Genomic DNA, 20863 nt, shown 5'->3' with positions numbered 1-20863 from the left:
TTCAAAATAGTTTTGGGAAGATACAAGGTTGACCTTGTATTCATCCATGCCAACAAATACAGACTTTTTAAAATGGGTTGGTTTTTGGATAAACTTTTTGGCCTGGGGCTGGTTGCATAAACTGTTAAGACTAGTTTTACAAGTTAGTTTTTTTATTTTTTTATTTTAAGACTGTTCATAACTTTTGAAGTATGTTACATAAAAACACAATTTGACTCATTTAATACCTAAAAGTAAGACTGATTACTGACACTGATTATAAGATAACTAACTGCTAGTTGGTCATTTGAATTCTTAAAGATAGTCCTAACAATGTCTATATGCAACTGGCCCCTGGTTTCACAGACAGGGTTTAGATTAAAGGTGCTCTAAGCGATGTCAGGTGACATCACTTCTTGTTGACGTTTAAAGTATTGTCAAACAAAACAAAGGCTAGCTAGACCCTCCCTCCTCCTCATCCACGCACTAACCCCCCAAACCCTTCTTATCGGTTATTGGCTGGAACAGTTTAGGTTTCGTGGTGCGGGTAAGCCCAGTTTGCTTTTGTTGCCGTTTGTGGAGCCTGGGGTGTCTGCAGAGACCGTGTTTTTTACAGTGTGTTCAGGGGACAGGCAGCTAGCAGATAGTGAGGAGATGTTTGTTGTATGTGACAAATGTTTTTGCCTAAAAAACGCGTGACATCGCTTTGAGCACCTTAAGTCTTAGTTCAATTAGGACATTTGAGTATCTTTTATAAATGTGTCTTAGAAAAACACATCACTGATGTGCATCTTGAGACAAAAATAGCACTGACATTTTAAGATATCTCAGTGCAAATTGCTTTCAGTTAAAACAGCTCAAACATTAATTTTAGTAGTCTGTGAAACCAGGAGTAACTGTTCATATTTGTGAGGTTTGGCATCAGCAGCAACTAGAGTAAACTCTTATGTGTTGCTCGTCACCTCAACATGATGCATTTGTAATTCCAGGAATTTTAGTAGAATCCATCTAATCAGATTAGATTTGGGCTGCGTCTGAAATCACACTCTCGAGTAGGTACTTATTTAGAATAAATACTTTGAGAGTACTAAAAAAAAAAGTATGTTCCATATAGTATGAATGTAATTTGGATGCACTACACTCACCATGTGACCTACCTTGTCTGTGGCCTCATTGTATAGTAAAGTGTCCATCGAATCAGAATCTCGCCAGAAGTAGGTAATCCGGGGACTTTTTCCCTACTCTTATGAGTACTGTGAGTTCAGACATCTTTTGTAACATACTGTATGTGTGATTTGAGACGCAGCCCTGGTTTGTCAGTGATGTATTGCGTCATTCATCATTCACTCCTTTGACCCTGAACTGGGCCGTTTGATGCATGTGACCTACAGTGAACAGATTGAAGTTCTCACTTTAATACTCGAGTACTCTCTCCTCCCCTCCTTACACTGGTTGTGTGCCTAGAGATGTTGTGCTGCTCAGTGAAGACTCTGCTGATAACACCGATTTACACTCACAAACCAAAATCCACGGCATCCTGCTAAAGGAAGAAAAAGAAATGAAGCAGCATACGTCACAATCAATTGTGGATTTCAATGGTTTAATTGATGTCAAATGCATGATTCATATGTTTAGAGTTCCACTGATATCCTCAGAATAGACATTTTCTACAAACAAAAAATCTTATCACACACAAATACATCTTAGAATGAATATGTTAAATAAGATGCAAGATAAACCATTAGATGCCTATTAATAGAAGCTAAAGACGTGTCTACAGGAAAGATAAGGATGTTTACTGAGACTGAAGCATTGCGGGGGGAGCGTCACTGGACTTCTGTAACATAATTTATGATAAATGCCTTAGCTGCTTAAACATAACCATCTTAACTTGGGATTGTCAGCTCCGGGGCTGTCTGATGTCATCTAATATGTCTACCACAGTATAAAGACAGTAACAATAATCAGCCAACTTCCAGTTTTCAAAAATTAAAAATAAGCATATAAAGGCAACATTTATTCAGGCATGTGTCGTCCTGTAGGATAAGAAGCAGTTGAAATGGCGGTGGCTTTTAGAAGTTCTTTTTCTCCTCAAAAATAAGGTTGGCAGTGGCTTTCTTGGCTGCGTGACAAAAAAAGAGAAGAAGATGGGATTACCAATCAGTGCATAACTGCTTTTACAGATCATTAAGAAAACTAATGACATGACAGTCATTCTAAAAAAGCATGCAGAGTTTGGACATACTGTATCAATCAAATCATTGATGAAACCATACGTTAGGGAAGATCCTTTATGATAATTTTATCTCTGATTGCTATTCCTCAAATCAGAAACAAACTTTAACTGGCAAAAGACATGAAATGCATTTGGTTTTCACCTTCTTCTTTAAACTTGTCCGCAGCATCTGATGCTTTATCCTTGACGTCTTTCATCACACTGTCAATATTGGCTTCGTTCTTTAAGAAGAAGGGGAGAATGATTTTTGTATAGAGCAGAACAGATCCGTTGGATGGAGTGGGAGCCATGCACCAAACCAAGAAGACACACTAGAGAGACCAGAACAAGAACAATTACATTATACTCTCCACATCAGAAAACACAAACACTACGCTCCTTAATAAGACTTCTGTCTACTTCAGTCCATTCACACAGACGTTTTTGTACCTGAATACGGTTCTTTGATGATATCAAGCACACAGCTAAACACGTTTGGACTGTATCACCGTGCCTTATATCATTGAAACTGGAGTCAAAACTTATTAAAATCAGGTTGAATTGTTATTCAGCTGGTCATGAGTCATGAATAGCTATTGTCACGATTCAATATTATTGCGATACTCCAAGACATATGATAAAAGTTTCACAAAATTAAATGTACTGTTGATTAAAATGCTAAATTTGATATTACATTGTGTGTGTAAATGAATAGGCTTGGACTTGGTGCTGGAAACGCAAAGCACAGGACAATAGAGACACCAGAATAACAATATTCGTGATTCTGGAGCTGAAAATATAGAATTATTTTAGATGAATATGCTTGCACTCTGTCACTGACTAGATATATTTAGAATAATGTAGTTTACTTTTTACTAACAACAGACATTTGGCATTATCAGGACCCACATTATTACATATGCATTATTATACATTATATTCAACGTTATATACAGTATAGTAGTTTAATGTCGTGCTGACACTAAAACTCTGAAATTAGAAAGTTTTCCTCACACAGTAATTTTGCGTGAACCATACATATTGTCACTGTCCATGATGCACATTGTTCCATTTTTGTATTGCAATATATTGTGACACAATATTTTGTCACACTCCTACTAGCTAATGTGATATTTTCAGTACATCTAAATATTTCAATCTGAAGATGTACAACAAGTTCGCCCATAACAATCAGAGGCATAAAAAAAACATATGCCAAAGCAATAATATCAATGATGATCAAAAACTAAGCACAACTTTCCCAGGACTATTATTAGTCATTCTCGCCAAAACTAGGAATAGGAAAAGATAAAAATAGGTTAATAGGAAGATTCTGACAGATTTGTATTGGGGTGGAGCTGAATAGTGATCGTAAACTCACACCGTCTGACACCAAATACCAGTTCACACACTTCCTTTCCTCTTATAACTTCAGGATGATTTATTCTCTTATTATAACTTCTATAACCTTTGCACCATTTGGTCTAGAAACAAAACACTTTTTTGCATCTTCAGTGTACTTTTAAATCAGTTAAAATTTGATCAATAAAAACGGCCATTGAACTCCATCTTGCTATTTGTTGTGCAGGAGTGTGTCCTTTGTGATCGGCAGGTTGAGCTTGTGTTCAGTGTTTTAACATGAGTCAAAGAGATCTCTCTCTCAGCGTCTCTTCATACTGACCACAACTACTCCACTGGTCTTCTGTGTTCATGAGACTCAAGAAAAATGCCACATGAAATTCACTTTTTTGTGTACTAGGACCCCATTGAAAATGATATGATGCGTCTCAAGGGGTTTATCCAAAAGAATCAAATTTGTTACAAATTCAACGCCTAGAAACCCCAGAAAAGCATCCGCTTGCTTACTTTACTGAGTCGAATATCACTAATATTCACCTTAAAGAAGAAAAACATGGGCTGTATGTCATGTCGAGTTCTTCTTCTTGATTTCTCTCATTTTTTCTGTGCGAGACGGAGTGAACTGTGGCGCTTTTAGAGTCTCATGAACACACAAAACCCCAACGGCCAAGGTCAAGATTTTTCATTAAATAACATTAAATCTCAGTTTGTTTTTCACCCAACCCTATCGTAAAACCCCAGAACACTTGCATCGCATCAGATCATTCTGTGATACTTTTGTGTCTTCTTTAAAGCGTGATGCGGGTCACTATTCACTGCCTCAGGGTTCGTACAGATACTGTAAAATCAAATTCAAGGACTTTCCAGGCACTACTTTTTTCGTTTTCAAGGACAACAATCAGAGATCTTACTTATTCAAGTATATGTTACAGCTTTCGGTGTATCATTGTTTGATAATTATATGAGCAACATCACACTCATTGCCAAGTGAAGTGGCTCTATATCAATATCAGATGGGTCTAAAAAGATTGTTTTATCAATAAATTTATACATTATTTTCTAATATAGCCGATTGTCTTCCAGTAATTCAATCACCTTTTCAGAAATATGTCTGTTTTCAAGGGTTTTCCAAGACTTTAATTTCAAAAAGTCAAACTTTTGAAAAAAGAGATTTAAAAAAAAATCTCGTTTTGCGGTCCAAAAATGAAAGCATGGCATTAGAACAACACCAGGGTGAGTAAATGATGACTTGATTTTCATTGTAGGGTGATGATCCCTTTAAGTAAGAATAGTAAATAGGTGAAATATAGTAAAATATGTGTTTGTAGAAATATGGCTCAAGTACGAATTACGCTCATTTTTTATTAATTGTAAACTTCTGCGGTAAGCTTACTGTAATCAAGAAATTAAAGTTGGAATGAAATCAAAGACATCAAATATGGCAACTAATCCCAAAAGCTATGGAGACACCTGTAATAAACCGAAATCAAACACTTACATGACATGAATACAACATGTTCTCATAAAAAAATAAAAAAAAAGATTTGTAGCGAACAACAACATCATGTGCTGTCCAATACCTTTCCCAAAAAGTAGAAGGGGAACCAGGAGAGGAAGATGTCGGCGAAGAACTCAGCGACGCTGAACACACCATACACCACCCAGTAGGTCAGCCATTTGGTGTCGTCATCTTTAGTGGCGCTCTCGATGGCTTTGATTCTGCAGACACATCAACAGTCACACACACAAACGGACAAGAGCGCCTCAAGCGGCTTTTCATTTACTGATGTTAGATAACAGGCAGAAGAGAAGGGATCTGAGCGTTTACAGCATCAGACGCCTAGTTTCTGTCTTGGGTTTGAGAGAAGACCAGTCAAACTCATAACTGGTATTTTAACCCTGTAAAGCCTGACATGAAATAATAGTCTGTTTTTTTATTTTTATTGACAAAAAAGAACTCAAGTTTATTATCAAATTTGACACATCAGGCATTTATGGCTCATATAGTATGATAGCGTGAGAATATGCAGCTTGAGGAAGAAAAAAAATATTCAGAGGAACAAACTGAGTAAAAATATGCAATTTAGTGCAGATGGTGTTCAAAAAGATGAAATTCTGATGCTTGTAATGATGAGATCTTAATAACAGTATAACAGAATACTGACATAAAAGCATATAAATATCAATCACTATATCTGCCAATAATACTGTATGTCTTAGTAAGATGATTTTTCAATGCTTAGTCAAAGCTCTGTAGTTTTAAAACATTTAATGAAATGTAATACAATGATGACTGAGATGAACAAATAAACCTTCATCAAAAGCCTGATGATCATATTTGAGACTCATGCTTTTACTATAAAGTGATAATCAAGTAAACCAAAGTTGCTTCGGTCCAGTAAACTTTCATTTTGAAATATTACTTAATTTAAAAGTTATTATTGCGTTTACTTTATAAAATTAGGTCAGATGTGACAGCAGAAAGACACGTGAAGCACGGGGTGAAGGAGGACGTTTGTACAATTATACTGGAAGACTTTTACTAGCTGCAAGAGTCTAAACTACCATTCAGATGACAGAAGGAATGTAGTAGATTGAGTAAAACAGGCTTTTCAGCAAAGGTTAGAGTTGTGCATGTGGAATATGTTAAAGAGGCTTCATTGAGGTTAGGAGATGAACTGAGCAGAACTGAGAGTCACGAGGCCTTCTGTGGTCTAGCTTGCTCAAAGCTGAACTGCTTTTCAATGATCAAACAACATTATAAATTTATACTCATTTTCATAATCCTGTTTAGAAATACATTCATAAATAACATAGTGTTTAATGGATTGAAATTTCTAATCTTTGAAATGTGTACTTTCTTGAATCTGCACTGAATGCTACTGTTTTTAAGTGTGCCCTGAAAGGCATTTTGTATAGGGTCCCATAAAATCACTTTTATTTTTTTCCCCTCAAATTCAGTTTTATTTCTTCCAAATATTTCCCCCCATTTAAATTTTTTGGACTCCATTTTAATGGTTTTCTTACATTTTAGTAATCAGAAAGCATGTATAATTAATTGAAATCATGAAACTTATACAATGAAACAATTTATTAAAAGGTAAACAAATGACATGTTTAGGCCCCTATTAAATATGTTTTTCTCAAATTCAATTTTATTTTATACCAAATTCTGTGTTTTCTGGATTACATTTTAATGGTTTAATAAAAATTTAGTAATCAAAAAGCGTGTCTAATTAATTGAATTGATAGAAAAACATTTTTTACTTTTATTTTTCATTTCTATTATTTTTTTTATTTGTCTGGCAATCAAAACGAAGGCATAAAAACATTAACTTAATTGATATTTTAATAAGCTGAAATACAACCTTTTTTGCCAAAGTGCTGTAAACAGAGCTTTACTGTTAAAATTAAAACATGGAATAAAAACTGAGATTTTTACTTATCAAGTTAATAATAATTTATTATTAGTTTTAGTGTTAGTATTATTAAATTACTAAGTAGCTAAATTCTACTGTACAGCAGTAATATATTTCTGTAATATAATTCAGTAAAATATATCGGTCACAAACGGCAGCCACTGACTTCCATAGTAGGGAAAAATAGACAATGGAGTAAATGGGTCCATCGACTGTTTGATTACCAACAGTCTTTAAAATATCTTATTTTGTGTTCAACAGAAGAGAGAAACTCATACAGCTTTGCGACAACATGAGGGTGAGTAAATGATGATAGAATTTTCATTTTTAGGTGAACTATCCCTTTAACATAAAATTTGACATTGTGAGAAATGTAGGCCTAATAAGTAATATCTTCTGCCTACTCCTTTTTGGTCACTGTATTATTATTATTATATATTAGTGTTTGACTTATTTAATTAATTAAGCATGACTACGGATGTACCTAAAGATAAATCACAGTTGTAATCATAAATTCGACGATAAACATAAGGTTTTGAAGGAAATGTACATGTATTGCCGTGCACACTTCCTGCTGCGGATGACGTCAGCGTTCCGTAACCGCGACGTCGATGACGCAACCAGCCGCGGCGTGACGCCAGAATGAACAAACAGAAAGATAAATTGCGGTTTTAACTCACGATATATACGCAGGATAGACGAATCCAATGAGATTACAAAGAAGAGAAGCGCCGTATCCGATTACCAGATAAACTGCAAGGAGCGCGATGACAGCTGCAAGACAAAAGACAACATCAGCCTACTATCACCTCTGATCCATTACATAAAACCCTATTCTTGGTTAAACATAACATCAGTAAAGCTACAGAGTAAACCGTTGAAGCGGTTGTTTTTCTCCTGATCTGACGTGTCCGACATGACACATGTGTTCCTGGTTAATGCTCACCATAAGCGATGTAGGACCTGTTCACGCCAGTCCTCGCCTCTATCTTCGACAGCACGTCCGTCATGACATTCTTCTCCTTGAGGAACTTGTCGAAACGCTCTTTTAGCCCGAACGCCATGATTTGTCTGGATTGGTGATTGTTTAATTATAGTACGAACAGCAGCTCAACTCCTGCTGTTCTCAGTTCAGTGTGTGACTTGCACGCCGAGCTTGTGACGTCACGACGGCACTTCCGCGACCACACCCTTCAAATAACGGTGTAAAATGACAGTTGTAAGAAAGGAAGAAAGCCTTGTAAATGTAAAATTGAATGAGTATTACACAGAAAATATATGTAGAGATATATTCAGAATGGCGTTTACTGCACGAAAGGGGAGGTCGAATACATAAAAGATATCCTTTTCACAATTTAGCCAGGTGTTTATCTAAATATATAGCGTAACGTTAGCATGATTATTTATTATTTACTTATTTATTTCGAGCAATATAATAGCACATACCAGGGCAATAAAGAAGCATTTTTGATTAAATAATACGACAATTTAAGTCTCCAGACTTTAACAACTTAAATCCATAAATTGCTCGAAACGGAGTGGGCAGAAGTCAGACAAAGATCTCTTTATTGCTCGATGAACTTCTTCCGTGATTGGCTTCTTGATTATGTCAATCATGTTGTAGAGTGACTGTGATTGGTCAGGAGTTTTCGTTCACGCGCTTCTGATCCCGCCTCTTGACTGCAAGAGTTGTTCATGAATTTGTATTTTTAGCTAGTTAGCATGTTAGCATCAGTGTCGTCGTTACAAATTCACAGCACTTCTTGCCCTTTTATGGGTAGTGTTTAAATAGTACAGAACCATGTTATTTAGCCACATATTATAAATGTGAAGCACGCAAGTGTAGTGCCTTTGCGCTGTTTTTAACGCACTAGTTTTGCTTGTTCGGGATGTTTTTACCCTTAACATGGAGACAAAAAGATGGGAGATTCCTAACGGCTTACTGGATGACCTTTGCAGGTAAACCGAGAGCTTATATTCACACCATACGGTGTGTTTTAAAGTACATGTACGTTTAATATGGACTTATAGCAGTTTGAGCGGTCGAATAGCAGTCTTTTTTGGTAGCGGTCATCTAACTTAATGGACTCAGCTGTTTGATTGTGATAAAGGCTGTGTTGCAAAAGCTTTTAAACTCCTGTGGTAAGCAGTGTTCGGGGTGTCGTAGGCACCCCCGTCCCAAGTGCAGTTTTATCCGTCGAGTGTGTGTGAGTCTGCTGCAGCTATATTTGTGTTTCGCGTGCGCGCTCCAGTCAGCTTTGGGCGCGTGTCAGGTCAGCGGTGTTTTGACACCAAATGCGAGTTAACAACAGTTTCTAAAGTCTGATGACGAGGATACTTATAGTTAGTTATTGTTGCTGATATTTTCTAAAGATTTGAACTAAATGGTCAATTGACTGACTACGTAGAACTTAGAAATTCTCTGGTAGAACTACTTCCGTGTTCGGTTCTATTTGGTACAATAACAGCAAACAAACAAAAACTTGGTTGAACCGCGTTTCCGGAAACGACATTCAAAATATATTAATTATTCATTAATATTAATAATTATTATGATTATTATTGATATGATTCATTGTGTAGTCTCATCAATCAGGTCTTCCCTCTGTTTTGTTGTCAATTGATCACGTGCTAGTGAAAGGTGGATCATGAGAGTGCAGATTAGTATTACTTTTTAAAGTCGGCATGAAACGGAGGTTGCGATTGTACCTATATCGTGACGTATATCCTTTTTGAACAGGAACACATGTAGGGCAGGGCTTGTGGTGAATTGATTGGATGGTTGTGGTTTGCAGTTGGTGGAGACCAATAAACCCAGTAAACACATCATCAGAGAACAGAAGTGATGTTGCTGTGAGAAGTTTTTAAAGGAATAGTTAACTTAAAAATTAAAATTATGCCTTCATTTACTCAACCCTCAAAGTTGTTTCAAACGTGTATTTTTTTCTTTTGTTGATCACAAAAGTAGAAATTTTGAAGAGTATGGGTAACCAAACAGGCCCAGTACCCCATTGACTTCCATAGTATTTTTTTTCCTACAATGGAGTACATTAATGTGGTTACCCATATTTTTCTAAATATCTTCTTTTATGTTCAGTAGAAGAAAGAAATGTATACAGGCTTGGAACAACTTGACGGTGAGTAAATGATGACACCATTTAAATTTTTAAGTGAACTATTCCTTTAATGCTGCTTTCATGTGCTGTCGGAAATTTCCTACTTCCCACTTCTGAAGTCGACATTACGAGTTTTTTGTTATTGGAAAGAACAGGAATCATGGAGGACACCAGGTTTATTCTTGCCTATTTTTGGGTAAATCTTATAAAAACCAAAATTATATTTAGTGTCCCATTAATTGACATTGACAACAACATAAATATCTCAATTCCTGGAGAGCCACAGTTTTGCAGAATTTAGCTCCAACTCACACCTCCAAGGAAGTTTCTAGTAATCCTGAAGACCTTAATTAGCTGGATCAGGTGTGTTTGATTGAGGTTGGAAAGTGTGCAAAGTGTGGCTTTCCAGGAATTGAGTTTGAGACCACTGATCTAGATAGACCAGGCCCGTCCAACATGAAAACTGAAGTATCAACATTAGCCCCGGTAGATACGACTTAAAAGGGCGTTCGTGTCCAAATTTTAACTAGGAAACTCATATGTACAGTAATTCCAATCACACGTGAAGGCACCATAAGATTCAAGATGAGCATATGAGTAAAAATGAGTGCATAGATATGTGCATAATAAATGCTATGGTATTCCATAAAAATGTTGATTTTAACTTTTAAGGTTATCTTAGCTTTAGATCTGCTAGTTCTTCAAAAAAGTATCATGCCATATTATTTAAAACTGGAAGTATGTCACAAAGCTCAGTGCCAGACAAGTAGTCCATTGTATTGAACATATTTCATCATTAAATATGCTGTCGACTCATGATGTGGGCTTAATTTTTTTCAGTATTTTCAGTGTGTGTGATGATTTTGTTTTGTGTCTTGTAGTCGCTTCATTCTTCACATCCCCAGCGAGGAGAGGGACAATGCCATCAGAGTCTGCTTCCAGATCGAGCTTGCCCATTGGTTTTACCTGGACTTCTGTATGCAGAATTCACCAGGATTACCTCAGTGTGGGATAAGAGACTTTGCCAAGGCTGATATCCTAAAGAGATCTTTGTTCCTATTATTGAAAACATACTAGGGGCAGGTAGAGTACTGAGTTTGTCTGTTTTGAGTCTTAGAAAAGGGGTAGGCCAGATTTTGTGCGCTGCAGGAAGACTGAACATTCATTAACACACAGATTAAGGGCCTGTTCACAACAAGGATGATAACTACATAATAATTGTTCTAATACCATGAGAATAGGGAAGTCCACAGCACAGCTATAAGCATAACCACAGAGAGGAGTGATATCAGTTAAATAATTTTATGAGATAAAAAAAAAACATTGACAGCCAATCAGAATCCACGTCCAAAACCCAGTCAATCGGCTAATTTAAAGTAGCAGATGACAAAACTGCGGTGCGCTCTTAGAATAAACAGATCATTTTCATGCGTTGGTGTTGATGCAAATATATATTTTTTGTTATCGTTCTTTATATTAATCGTTCTTAGTGTGATTAGGACTTAAACGCACAGTTTTCTGAAGTCTTTTTTTTAACTGTGGTGCAGGTGCCTTTTTGATTAAAAGTAAAGTATTATTATCAGGCATCAGAAAAACTTGAAACATGCTGAGTATTATTGATAGCATTCAGTGGGGGTGAATTGTTGTTTGATCTAACTTGTGTGATGAAATAATTGCTCACACTAAACCGCATGAGCTGATTGAACACAGAGTGGCTTATTGCACGTTTCTTTGAGCAGAATACCACACTGGAGATCCACAAATCCCAACACACAAATACATGTGTAGCTCATGTAAAAGCAGCAGAAGTTGACCTAGAGTGCTTCACAATCCAGAAAAACAAAGCAAACCGATGATAGAGCACACATGATCTTGTAGCTGGTCTAAGTCCCCTGACATAAATAGTGATAATAGCTGAAATATTAAATGTTAGGGATGAATATTTGTAGAGGTGGATCAAAAGAAAATGTCACCTGAGATTTGGAGCCAAATTACAGGGGTTTAAAAACAACTTCAGAAAGATGGCAGCGTCATTGCTTTATTTTTACATGGAGATTGGTTGTTAAATGTGTTTAACTCTGCAATCTTTGTAGCCTATTTGCCAACGTTGACCGTTCAAAAATACGTTTAAAAAGGTACGTTATATACATGTATTTTGATAGAGGGAAACCAGATACATTTCTAGTTTCAACATTAGTTCTTTAAAAGAAAAAAAGTCTCAGCTGTATGCAAAGTGACCTACATTTAGTTGACCCCTGAAAATGTGTACAATCGACCAGTTAACTCATGGAGCCGCATTAATATCTCTATCTCTGGGACTTAACTATATTGGGCCTTTGAAATGAAGATACCTAAAGATAAGTTTACCAAAACAAAAGAATCTGAAAGGATATTAAGATATCTCTAAAACTTCATGAGTTACAGGCATGCAAACTTCAGGCAAAAAAACAAGAAGTGCTTTTTCCCATTTTTAAACTGTCACTGTTGGCATATAATGAAACAAAGATTGCTTAAGTCAACAGATTTAACTAATAGACCTACCAATCTCTGTGTAAAAATAAATAATGATGCTGCTGCCATCTTTTATAAAGTCATTTTTACACCCCTGTAATTTGTCACATAAATCTCAGGTGAAAATTGTGATTTTGATCCCCTCAGCAAAATAGTCGATTACTCAGTAAATATACATTCATGACATTTAATATTCGGCTTTCATCACTATTTATGTTTGTTTTTCTTGAAAATGACCATGCCTACAATAGAAATTAAATGTTTGTTTTCTACATTGTGCAAAGTCCATGACCAGGGCTCAGAAATGAGGATTTGCATTGTACATGATCTATACTATAATAGCGACAGGCATTATTATTCCTTGTGAACTTGAAAATGTTTTTCTGTGACAATTGGTTGTGAATTTTTCTTGTCAGCTAGTTGAAACATTGGTTATGGTTTATCAATCCGATTCCAGAATCTAATAATCGATTATGATGACTATAATAATACCCAGTGTGTTGCAGAGTAATTGGTACATTGACAGCCAATCAGAATCCACTTCCAGAACCTAGTGAATGGACTCATTTAAAGTGGCAGGCAATGAAAGTCATTGGCGTCTAAAAGCAGTCACTTTCTTTCAGGCAAGTCCTTTCACTTGGCGGCCATCTTTGAAATGCCTCTCGGACAGCTGTTTCAGTCATGCAACTCTCATCTCTCTGAATGGGGAAACATCTAATTTTCCAAAGCTGTTTATCAAGCTTATGGTTAAGTTTCATATTTGAAATCACCAATGAAATCTGACATCAACTGTTATGAAGATTCTCAAATCATGACAAAAACTGCCTTTTCAGGGATGAAGTGCAACGAGCAATATGGCGGATCAAGTCCCGTCTTCTAAAAAAAAAAAAGAGACAATCTGCAATATAGTGCATTAGCACCCGCCCCCTTTTTCAGTGGTGCTGATATATATCTATTTTATTCAAATATTATTATAATATTAAAATGAACATGAAATGCATATCGAATGTTTTTGTGGGTTGTTTCTCTCTGTGTGTCTCCTTAACATTATGATCACTTTTTAATCACTGTCCATTCCTGCTGCCCCACGGAGAGGATGTTCAGAAGGTTTTAGAGCAGTGGAAAGAGTATAAGATGGGTGTGCCGACATTTGGTGCCATTATTCTCGATGAAACGCTTGACCATGTAAGTACACAGCTGCTAGAAGCATCATCATCTATGCTATGTGATTTTGAAAGAGGGTTGCGACGACCTTGTGTATTTATAAGAGTGCTTATTGAAGCTTTATTTGTACCTGAAGGTGTTAATGGTCCAGGGTTATCTAGCCAAGTCTGGCTGGGGTTTTCCTAAAGGGAAAGTCAATGAAGACGAGGCTTTCCATGACTGTGCTGTGAGAGAAGTATGTCTTATTCTTGGCTGTGAAAATACAAAATGTTGGTCTGATACATTTAGAGATGTCATTGTTGTTCTGTTTTCTCTGCAGGTTTTAGAGGAGACGGGCTTTGATATCCGAGATCGTATATGCAAAAAGACATATATCGAGCAGAGAATTTTAGATCAATTGGCCCGATTGTACATTATCCCGGGAGTTCCTAAAGACACCAAGTTTAACCCTAAGACCAGAAAAGAAATAAGGGTGTATATACATTTGGATGCTTTTGTTTTGCCTGAATAATACAAGCACATGTGTGTGTTTGTACAACGCATCCATTAAATTTCTCTTCTCTTTTGATTTCTGATAGAACATTGAATGGTTCCCAGTGGATAAACTGCCTTGCCACAGGAACGATATGACTCCTAAATCCAAGCTTGGACTGGCTCCTAACAAGTTTTTTATGGCTATTCCGTTTATGAGGTACATTTTCTACTTTTGCATCATTAATGAGCATCTGAAGTGGACCATAGGGGTGCTGTTGTACATTTGAAGGTGTAACTGAGGTGTGATGTGCTGATTTGCAGGCAGCTCAGAGAGTGGATTGCCAAACACAAAGGAGAGTCGACGAGCAGCGATGAGGAATTTGCGTCCAATGGAAGCACACCATGCAAACCATTCCGGTGCGATGATTCTTGCTATAGAAGGCTTTCGCCATCATGATTTCATGCCTGTAAAAGATTTTATATTTTGCATAAAGAGCTACTAGTGCAATTATTAGTGGCTGTGCATTTAAAGAGGGACACAATCGTCAAATAAGAGACAGAAACCTATTTATAGCTATTTCACTTATTTATTTGTCAAATATCTGTTAGATAACCTAGTGCTGCTGCGCTCATTATCTGGGGTGAATAGTTGATCAGAAAGCCTACTGGCTTCATATGAAAATAATCAACTATAAAATATGTATTATCAGTGTTGCTGTTGGGTGTAGTTAATTACTGTACTTTAATTACCTTTCCCTTGAAAAAGTAAAGTAAGAGCTTCAGCTTTTCTGTAGTTATTTCTGATGTAATTGCATTAAATATAGATTATAGAACAATTCTACATATAACAATAGTGTATTTAACATCTAAATTTAACATCTAATGTTAAAATGTATGTTATTAATTTAAACTTCTGTCTTTAAATACTTTAGTCAGTTTAAGAATAATTTATGCAATTTTGTATTTTATATATTTTTAAACGAGCAATTTCATGTCTATCCTTGTATGTTTAACCATGGGTTGAAATGGGACTTAGAAAGTGATTAGTAATAAGTAATGCAATACTTTTTTAGAGAAAGTAATAAGTACAGTAATCTAATTACACTGTTGAATATGTAATTAGTACTGTAGCTAGTAATTAATTACTTTTTTAGAGTAACTTACACAACACTGATTATGATATAAAATTGAACTACATCAGCAAAAACCAAGTATATAATTTTCTGTGGAGTTATGGACTTATTGAGCTGGACGATGACATCACTGTTTTCTGCAGAACTGCTTTATAGCTGAGTTGAACTCATTTCATAATTGATTAACTTTACACAATAACTGAACTGAATCAACACTGAACTGACTTCAGCTGATCAATGACACTGTTGTCTTTTTAAAGCTGCTTTACAGCTGAATTGAACTCTGTTTGCATCATTATTTTCCCCTTTATCCCTGTGAAGCTGCTTTGAAACAGTCTGTATTTAATAAAGCTCTATAGAAATAAAGGTGGCTTGACTTATGTTACCGCATGCTTTTAAATGTGCAGTCAGATGACTGTTGAAATGATGACATGCACTAATTTTTGTTGTCGCTCCTCAGCTCAAAGCCCAGAAAATCTCAGATGTTGGTGGAAGCATCTCCAGTATCGGGTGACAGCTGGGCAAAGCAGAAACAACAGAAAACTGTTGGACAAACCTCACAGAGTGAGGTTGTAGACATGCTTAAACCCAAGGTAGGTGTTCACATCATAAAATAATTAATGTACATAAATAAAGATGCTATTATAGGTAGGTGTGAAGAGTATAACCAACTTGTCTAGCACAGAGAAAATAAAGCTTATATAGACAGTTACATGTCAGTTTGCAAGGACACAATTCTGATCTTATTCACAGTTTATTGCACTTTTAATTACCCTTTTTTATATCAAGCACATCACGCTCTTTATTTTCTCATTCATCCATGTTTTTTATCCCTCAGATGAGTCTGTAACTAAGCATTTCTGCCCAAATATATTTACACACCGTGATAAAGCAAACAATGCTGCAAAATGAGTGCATTAGCGGCCGCCTGCTTTTTCAGCGGGGCTAGTTCCAGAAGTATTTTTTTTTCCCATTAGGATTTAAAAAAGTTTTCGTTAAAGCGTTATAAGCCACGAACCAAGCCAACCAGCTACGATCTGAATCAAAACACTGCAAACCTTGATTTGAAAGCATTTGAAAGGTGACTTGAAGCAAAAAAGTTCATAAAAACCGCACAAAATACAAAGGTGCAATTTGAGCTGCACATGTTTTATTGACTGTATTTTTCTTTGAAGTGATTCCAATCATATTTCAAGCAACATCATGGCGCATCTGATGTATCTCAGCTGAAGAAAACAATACATTATTTATCGACTTAAATATATCTGCCTAATTTTCTTATAATTAGAAATGAACATATATCGGCCGATACTGATATGATGGGTATTGTATTGTGCATCCGTAGTTTATAAGTTTTGTTGTGGTGACATTTTATTTTGTTGTGGTGAAATGTATTGTATCTCATGGGCCTATGCAGTTTATAGTAATATTAATTTTTTGGAAGACATTTTCTGTATAAACATTTCTTTACAGCTCAGATAAACTGCTCTATTTCACAATTTGTGCCCTAATACTATATGTTCTGTGTCAGACTCAGATGCTGACAGCAGCACAGACATTATCAGTTTGTTTATTTTTGCTGATGCAGTGATTGGTTCTGGTATTTCATTGCAGAATAATGTGAAAGGCAATGGCAAGAAACACCAAGAGTCTCCAACCCTGAAGAAACGAGCTAATGGTGTCAGTCCGCAGCAGGTGAGTTCCTCCATGTTGCTACACATACTATTTCTGAACATTACAGTAATCTTAATCTGTATTGTGTAACAATATATTGTCTTGTAGAAAGATGACAAGAAACTTCAGCCAAGACGACTGCAGGATAACTTTGACACAGGTATTTAAATAAGACTTTTAAAACAGTGATGCAATAGGGATTAGAATTGGGGTCTTGTTATATTGCTAAATCAATTGAATTGCATTTCATCACAAGCAAAATCCTCACACATATCCAATATGTGATTAGAATTTACGCAGATTTTGTAATACATGAGAGTAAAGGAGCGGCCACGTTTACCATCGGCAGGTGAAATCCAGGCATTTCAGTAGAAAGATTTCCCTAATGCAGATTTCACAAAGGCTTGTAGTTGGTCAATCGGATTCGCCCTGTTGACAAGCAGAAAGATGCTTGGTCTGAAAGTGACTTCTGTGTGAGCTGGCTCTCATACATCACTACACTAATGACAGTGGTCTTTTTGACTAGAAATTTTGCTAATGTGATGCTCCTTTAGTTCATTCATCAAATAGTATATTTACTGCATGAATTAAAAAAGTTGTGTTAATCTGAATGTCGAACATCTACAATTGTTTTCCCAGATGCAGCTGCTGATGTCTATGGCTATAATGGACAGGCAGACTTGTGTTGTGAAGAATATGAATACATCCTCTCCTCACGCTCCTTTCTCAGCTTCAAATTCGACAGGGAGGCCATCATGAAATCCTGCTTTGAGTCCTGAAGTTCTGTCTCTGGTTTTTAAAAGATTTGATGCAGAAGATTTTGCTTTGGATCTGCTTTCCTGTGAAACCTGTTATTGGATAGGCATTGTGTGTTGGACCAAGATTAAAGATATATAAAAATATTCTTTTTACACACACTAATGTCAGTTCCTATTAATCTGGATCTGGAATGCTGTTAGCTTGAGTTCTTTGTAGACTTGATATTTTATGCTAAAACTTGTGCCCAATCATTAGGGCATCAAACATTTTGTCCCTAAAGAGGATGTTCTTGGTAAACTTGCTCTTAGTGATCTGTTATGTAACTGTTTTTTCTAAAACGCATATCAATAATTTGGTTGAGAGCCCCTTAAGTACATATTGTACTCTTGTTTCACTGTGAACAATTTTTACAATAATAATCAGTCCAGCTGTGTGTTGAATTTCTATGGCTGAAGTCATCTCAGTATTCATTGTTTGCTGTTTTTGCTATGTTTTTCTTACGACCCTGCAATTATAAGAAGCTTTTCAGAAAGCATGCTTTTAGAACGTCACGTGACTGCTACTGTACAGATAGTGTTGACGTTTCTTCTAGTACAAAAGCAGTAAAAACCATTCAAGCACTATATACTTTATCAAGTCCAGTCAGCAAATGTCTGCTTGGCTTGACATTGATGCGTATTTCATTTTGCTTTTTGATAAATCAAATTTCATCCATGTTTCCAATGTTTTTTTCCTTAGTTTAGTTTTCTGTGCCATGGAGCTTTTTTTCTGTTCTTGTATATTTTTATTATGCTTCAACTTCTTCCCAGTTTCCCCGCCCTTCATTTTTACGATACAATATTAACATTTTCTCTATGAAATGGCACTGAAAATTGTAGTAAGTCACTTTATGGAACATGATTTGCTTAACCACATCATCCATGGTTTGTATTGTGGGTTTTTTTTTCCTTCTTATTTTTTGGTAAATAAAGACACTTTCTTAAAGAGTGATGGTCTGTTTTTAACTTTTACACATTCAGAAAAATATTTATTTTTCAGAGTGAAGCTAGGATTATTTTGTCAGGAATATTATTTCTGTCTAAATATGTCTTTTCTAAAAATATTTATTAGTATAGTGCAGTATTTTACACCGTGTACTGTTTATCATGAGATATAACAAGTTATCAAATATTTACACCTTGCATCATAGATATTTTTTTCCACTGGGAAACTTGAACGTGCTGCGTAACACGAAAATTAACCTCATTGGTTCTTGCTGAAGCTCAAACATGCTGCTTAACACAAGAGTGAACCTCATTGGTTCTTGAGAGCTCAGATGTGCTGCGTAACACAATAATAACCTCATTGGTTCATGCTGGAGCTCAAACGTGCTATGTAACACAAGATTAACCTAATTGGTTCTTGCTGAAGCTCAAACATGATGCGTGACACAAGATTAACCTCATTGGTTCTTGCTGAAGCTCAAACATGCTGTGTAACACAAGAATTAACCTCATTGGTTCTTGCTGAAGCTCAAACATGCTACGTAACACAAGATTACCCTCATTGGTTCTTGCGGAAGCTCAAACGTGCTGTGTAACACACAAGAATGAACCTCATTAGTCCTTGCTGAAGCTCAACCATGCTGCGTAACACAAGATTAACCTCATTAGTTCTTGCTGAAGCTCAAACATGCTACGTAACACAAGATTACCCTCATTGGTTCTTGCGGAAGCTCAAACGTGCTGTGTAACACACAAGAATGAACCTCATTAGTCCTTGCTGAAGCTCAAACGTGCTGCGTAAAACAAAAATGAACCTCATTGGTTCTTGCTGAAGCTCAAACATGCTACGTAACAAGATTAACCTCATTAGTTCTTGCTGAAGCTCAAACATTCTGCGTAAAACAAAAATGAACCTCATTGGTTCTTGCTGAAGCTCAAACATGCTACGTAACACAAGATTAACCTCATTAGTTCTTGCTGAAGCTCAAACATTCTGCGTAAAACAAAAATGAACCTCATTGGTTCTTGCTGAAGCTCAAACATGCTACGTAACACAAGATTAACCTCATTGGTTCTTGCTGAAGCTCAAACATGCTGCGTAACACAAGATTAACCTCATTGGTTCTTGCTGAAGCTCAAACATGATGCGTGACACAAGATTAACCTCATTGGTTCTTGCTGAAGCTCAAACATGCTGCGTAACATGAGAATTAACCTAATTGGTTCTCTTGGAAGCTCAAATGTGCTGCGTAACACAAGAATTAACCTCATTGGTTCTTGCTGAAGCTCAAACATGCCGCTTAACACGACAATGAACCTCATTGGTTCTTGCTAAAGCTTAAACGTGCCGCTTAACATGAAAATTAACCTCATTGGTTCTTGTGGAAGCTCAAACGTGCTGCTTAACACAAGAAGAAACCTCATTGGTCCTTGCTGAAGCTCAAAGTTGCTGCATAACACGAGAATGAACTTGGTTGGTTGTCGAGAAACTTCAAACGTGCTGCGTAATACGAGAATGAACCTCACTGGTTTTTGTGGAAGCTCAAATATGCCATGTAACACACAAGAATTAAACTCAGAGGTTCTTGCTGAAGCTCAAACGTGCCACGTAACGCAACAATGAACCTCATTGGTTCTCTTGGAAGCTCAAACGTGCCGCGTAACACGACATTGAACATCATTGGTTCTTGTGGAAGCTCAAATGTGCTGCATAACACAAGATTATCCTGATTGGTTCTTGCTGAAGCTCAAACATGCTGCCTAACAGGAGAATGAACCTCTTTGGTTCTTGCTGAAGCTCAAACGTGCTGCATAAAACGAGAATTAACCTTTTTGGTTCTTGTGGAAGCTCAGACGTGCTGTGTAACACATGAGAATGAACCTCATTGGTTCTTGCTGAAGCTCAAACGTGCTGCATAAAACGAGAATGAACCTGGCTAGTTCTTGAGAAAGCTCAAACGTGCTGCATAACACGAGAATTAACCTTTTTGGTTCTTGTGGAAGCTCAGACGTGCTGTGTAACACATGAGAACGAACCTCATTGGTTCTTGCTGAAGCTCCAACGTGCCACATAACA

The 20863-nt window shown here is 36.5% G+C and overlaps 2 protein-coding genes across 2 annotated transcripts; one reads left to right on the top strand and one right to left on the bottom strand.

Moving 5' to 3' along the window:
* Positions 1 to 1562: 1562 nt before the first annotated feature.
* On the bottom strand, positions 1563 to 8283 carry reep5 (receptor accessory protein 5). The gene is made up of 5 exons (XM_077243342.1): positions 7919 to 8283; positions 7653 to 7746; positions 5134 to 5272; positions 2358 to 2526; positions 1563 to 2101 (listed from the first exon to the last, which is right to left on the bottom strand). Exons 1-5 carry the CDS (start codon positions 8034 to 8036, stop codon positions 2052 to 2054), a joined length of 570 nt encoding a protein of 189 aa, XP_077099457.1. The 5' UTR covers positions 8037 to 8283; the 3' UTR covers positions 1563 to 2051.
* A 313-nt stretch (positions 8284 to 8596) lies between these two features.
* On the top strand, positions 8597 to 18787 carry dcp2 (decapping mRNA 2). Its single transcript, XM_077243341.1, has 11 exons — positions 8597 to 8931; positions 10970 to 11121; positions 13657 to 13784; positions 13900 to 13998; positions 14083 to 14235; positions 14342 to 14454; positions 14559 to 14654; positions 15831 to 15963; positions 16985 to 17065; positions 17153 to 17204; positions 17684 to 18787. The coding sequence occupies exons 1-11, from the start codon at positions 8879 to 8881 to the stop codon at positions 17821 to 17823; spliced, it is 1200 nt and encodes a 399-aa protein (XP_077099456.1). The 5' UTR covers positions 8597 to 8878; the 3' UTR covers positions 17824 to 18787.
* Positions 18788 to 20863: the final 2076 nt, after the last annotated feature.

Source organism: Siphateles boraxobius, unplaced genomic scaffold, assembly GCF_051911475.1.
Source record: "Siphateles boraxobius isolate OS27281-9 unplaced genomic scaffold, OSU_SipBor_1 25, whole genome shotgun sequence".
Lineage (NCBI taxonomy): Eukaryota > Metazoa > Chordata > Actinopteri > Cypriniformes > Leuciscidae > Siphateles > Siphateles boraxobius.
The sequence above is the reverse complement of the archived record's forward strand: the minus strand, read 5'-3'. Positions and strand labels throughout refer to the sequence as shown.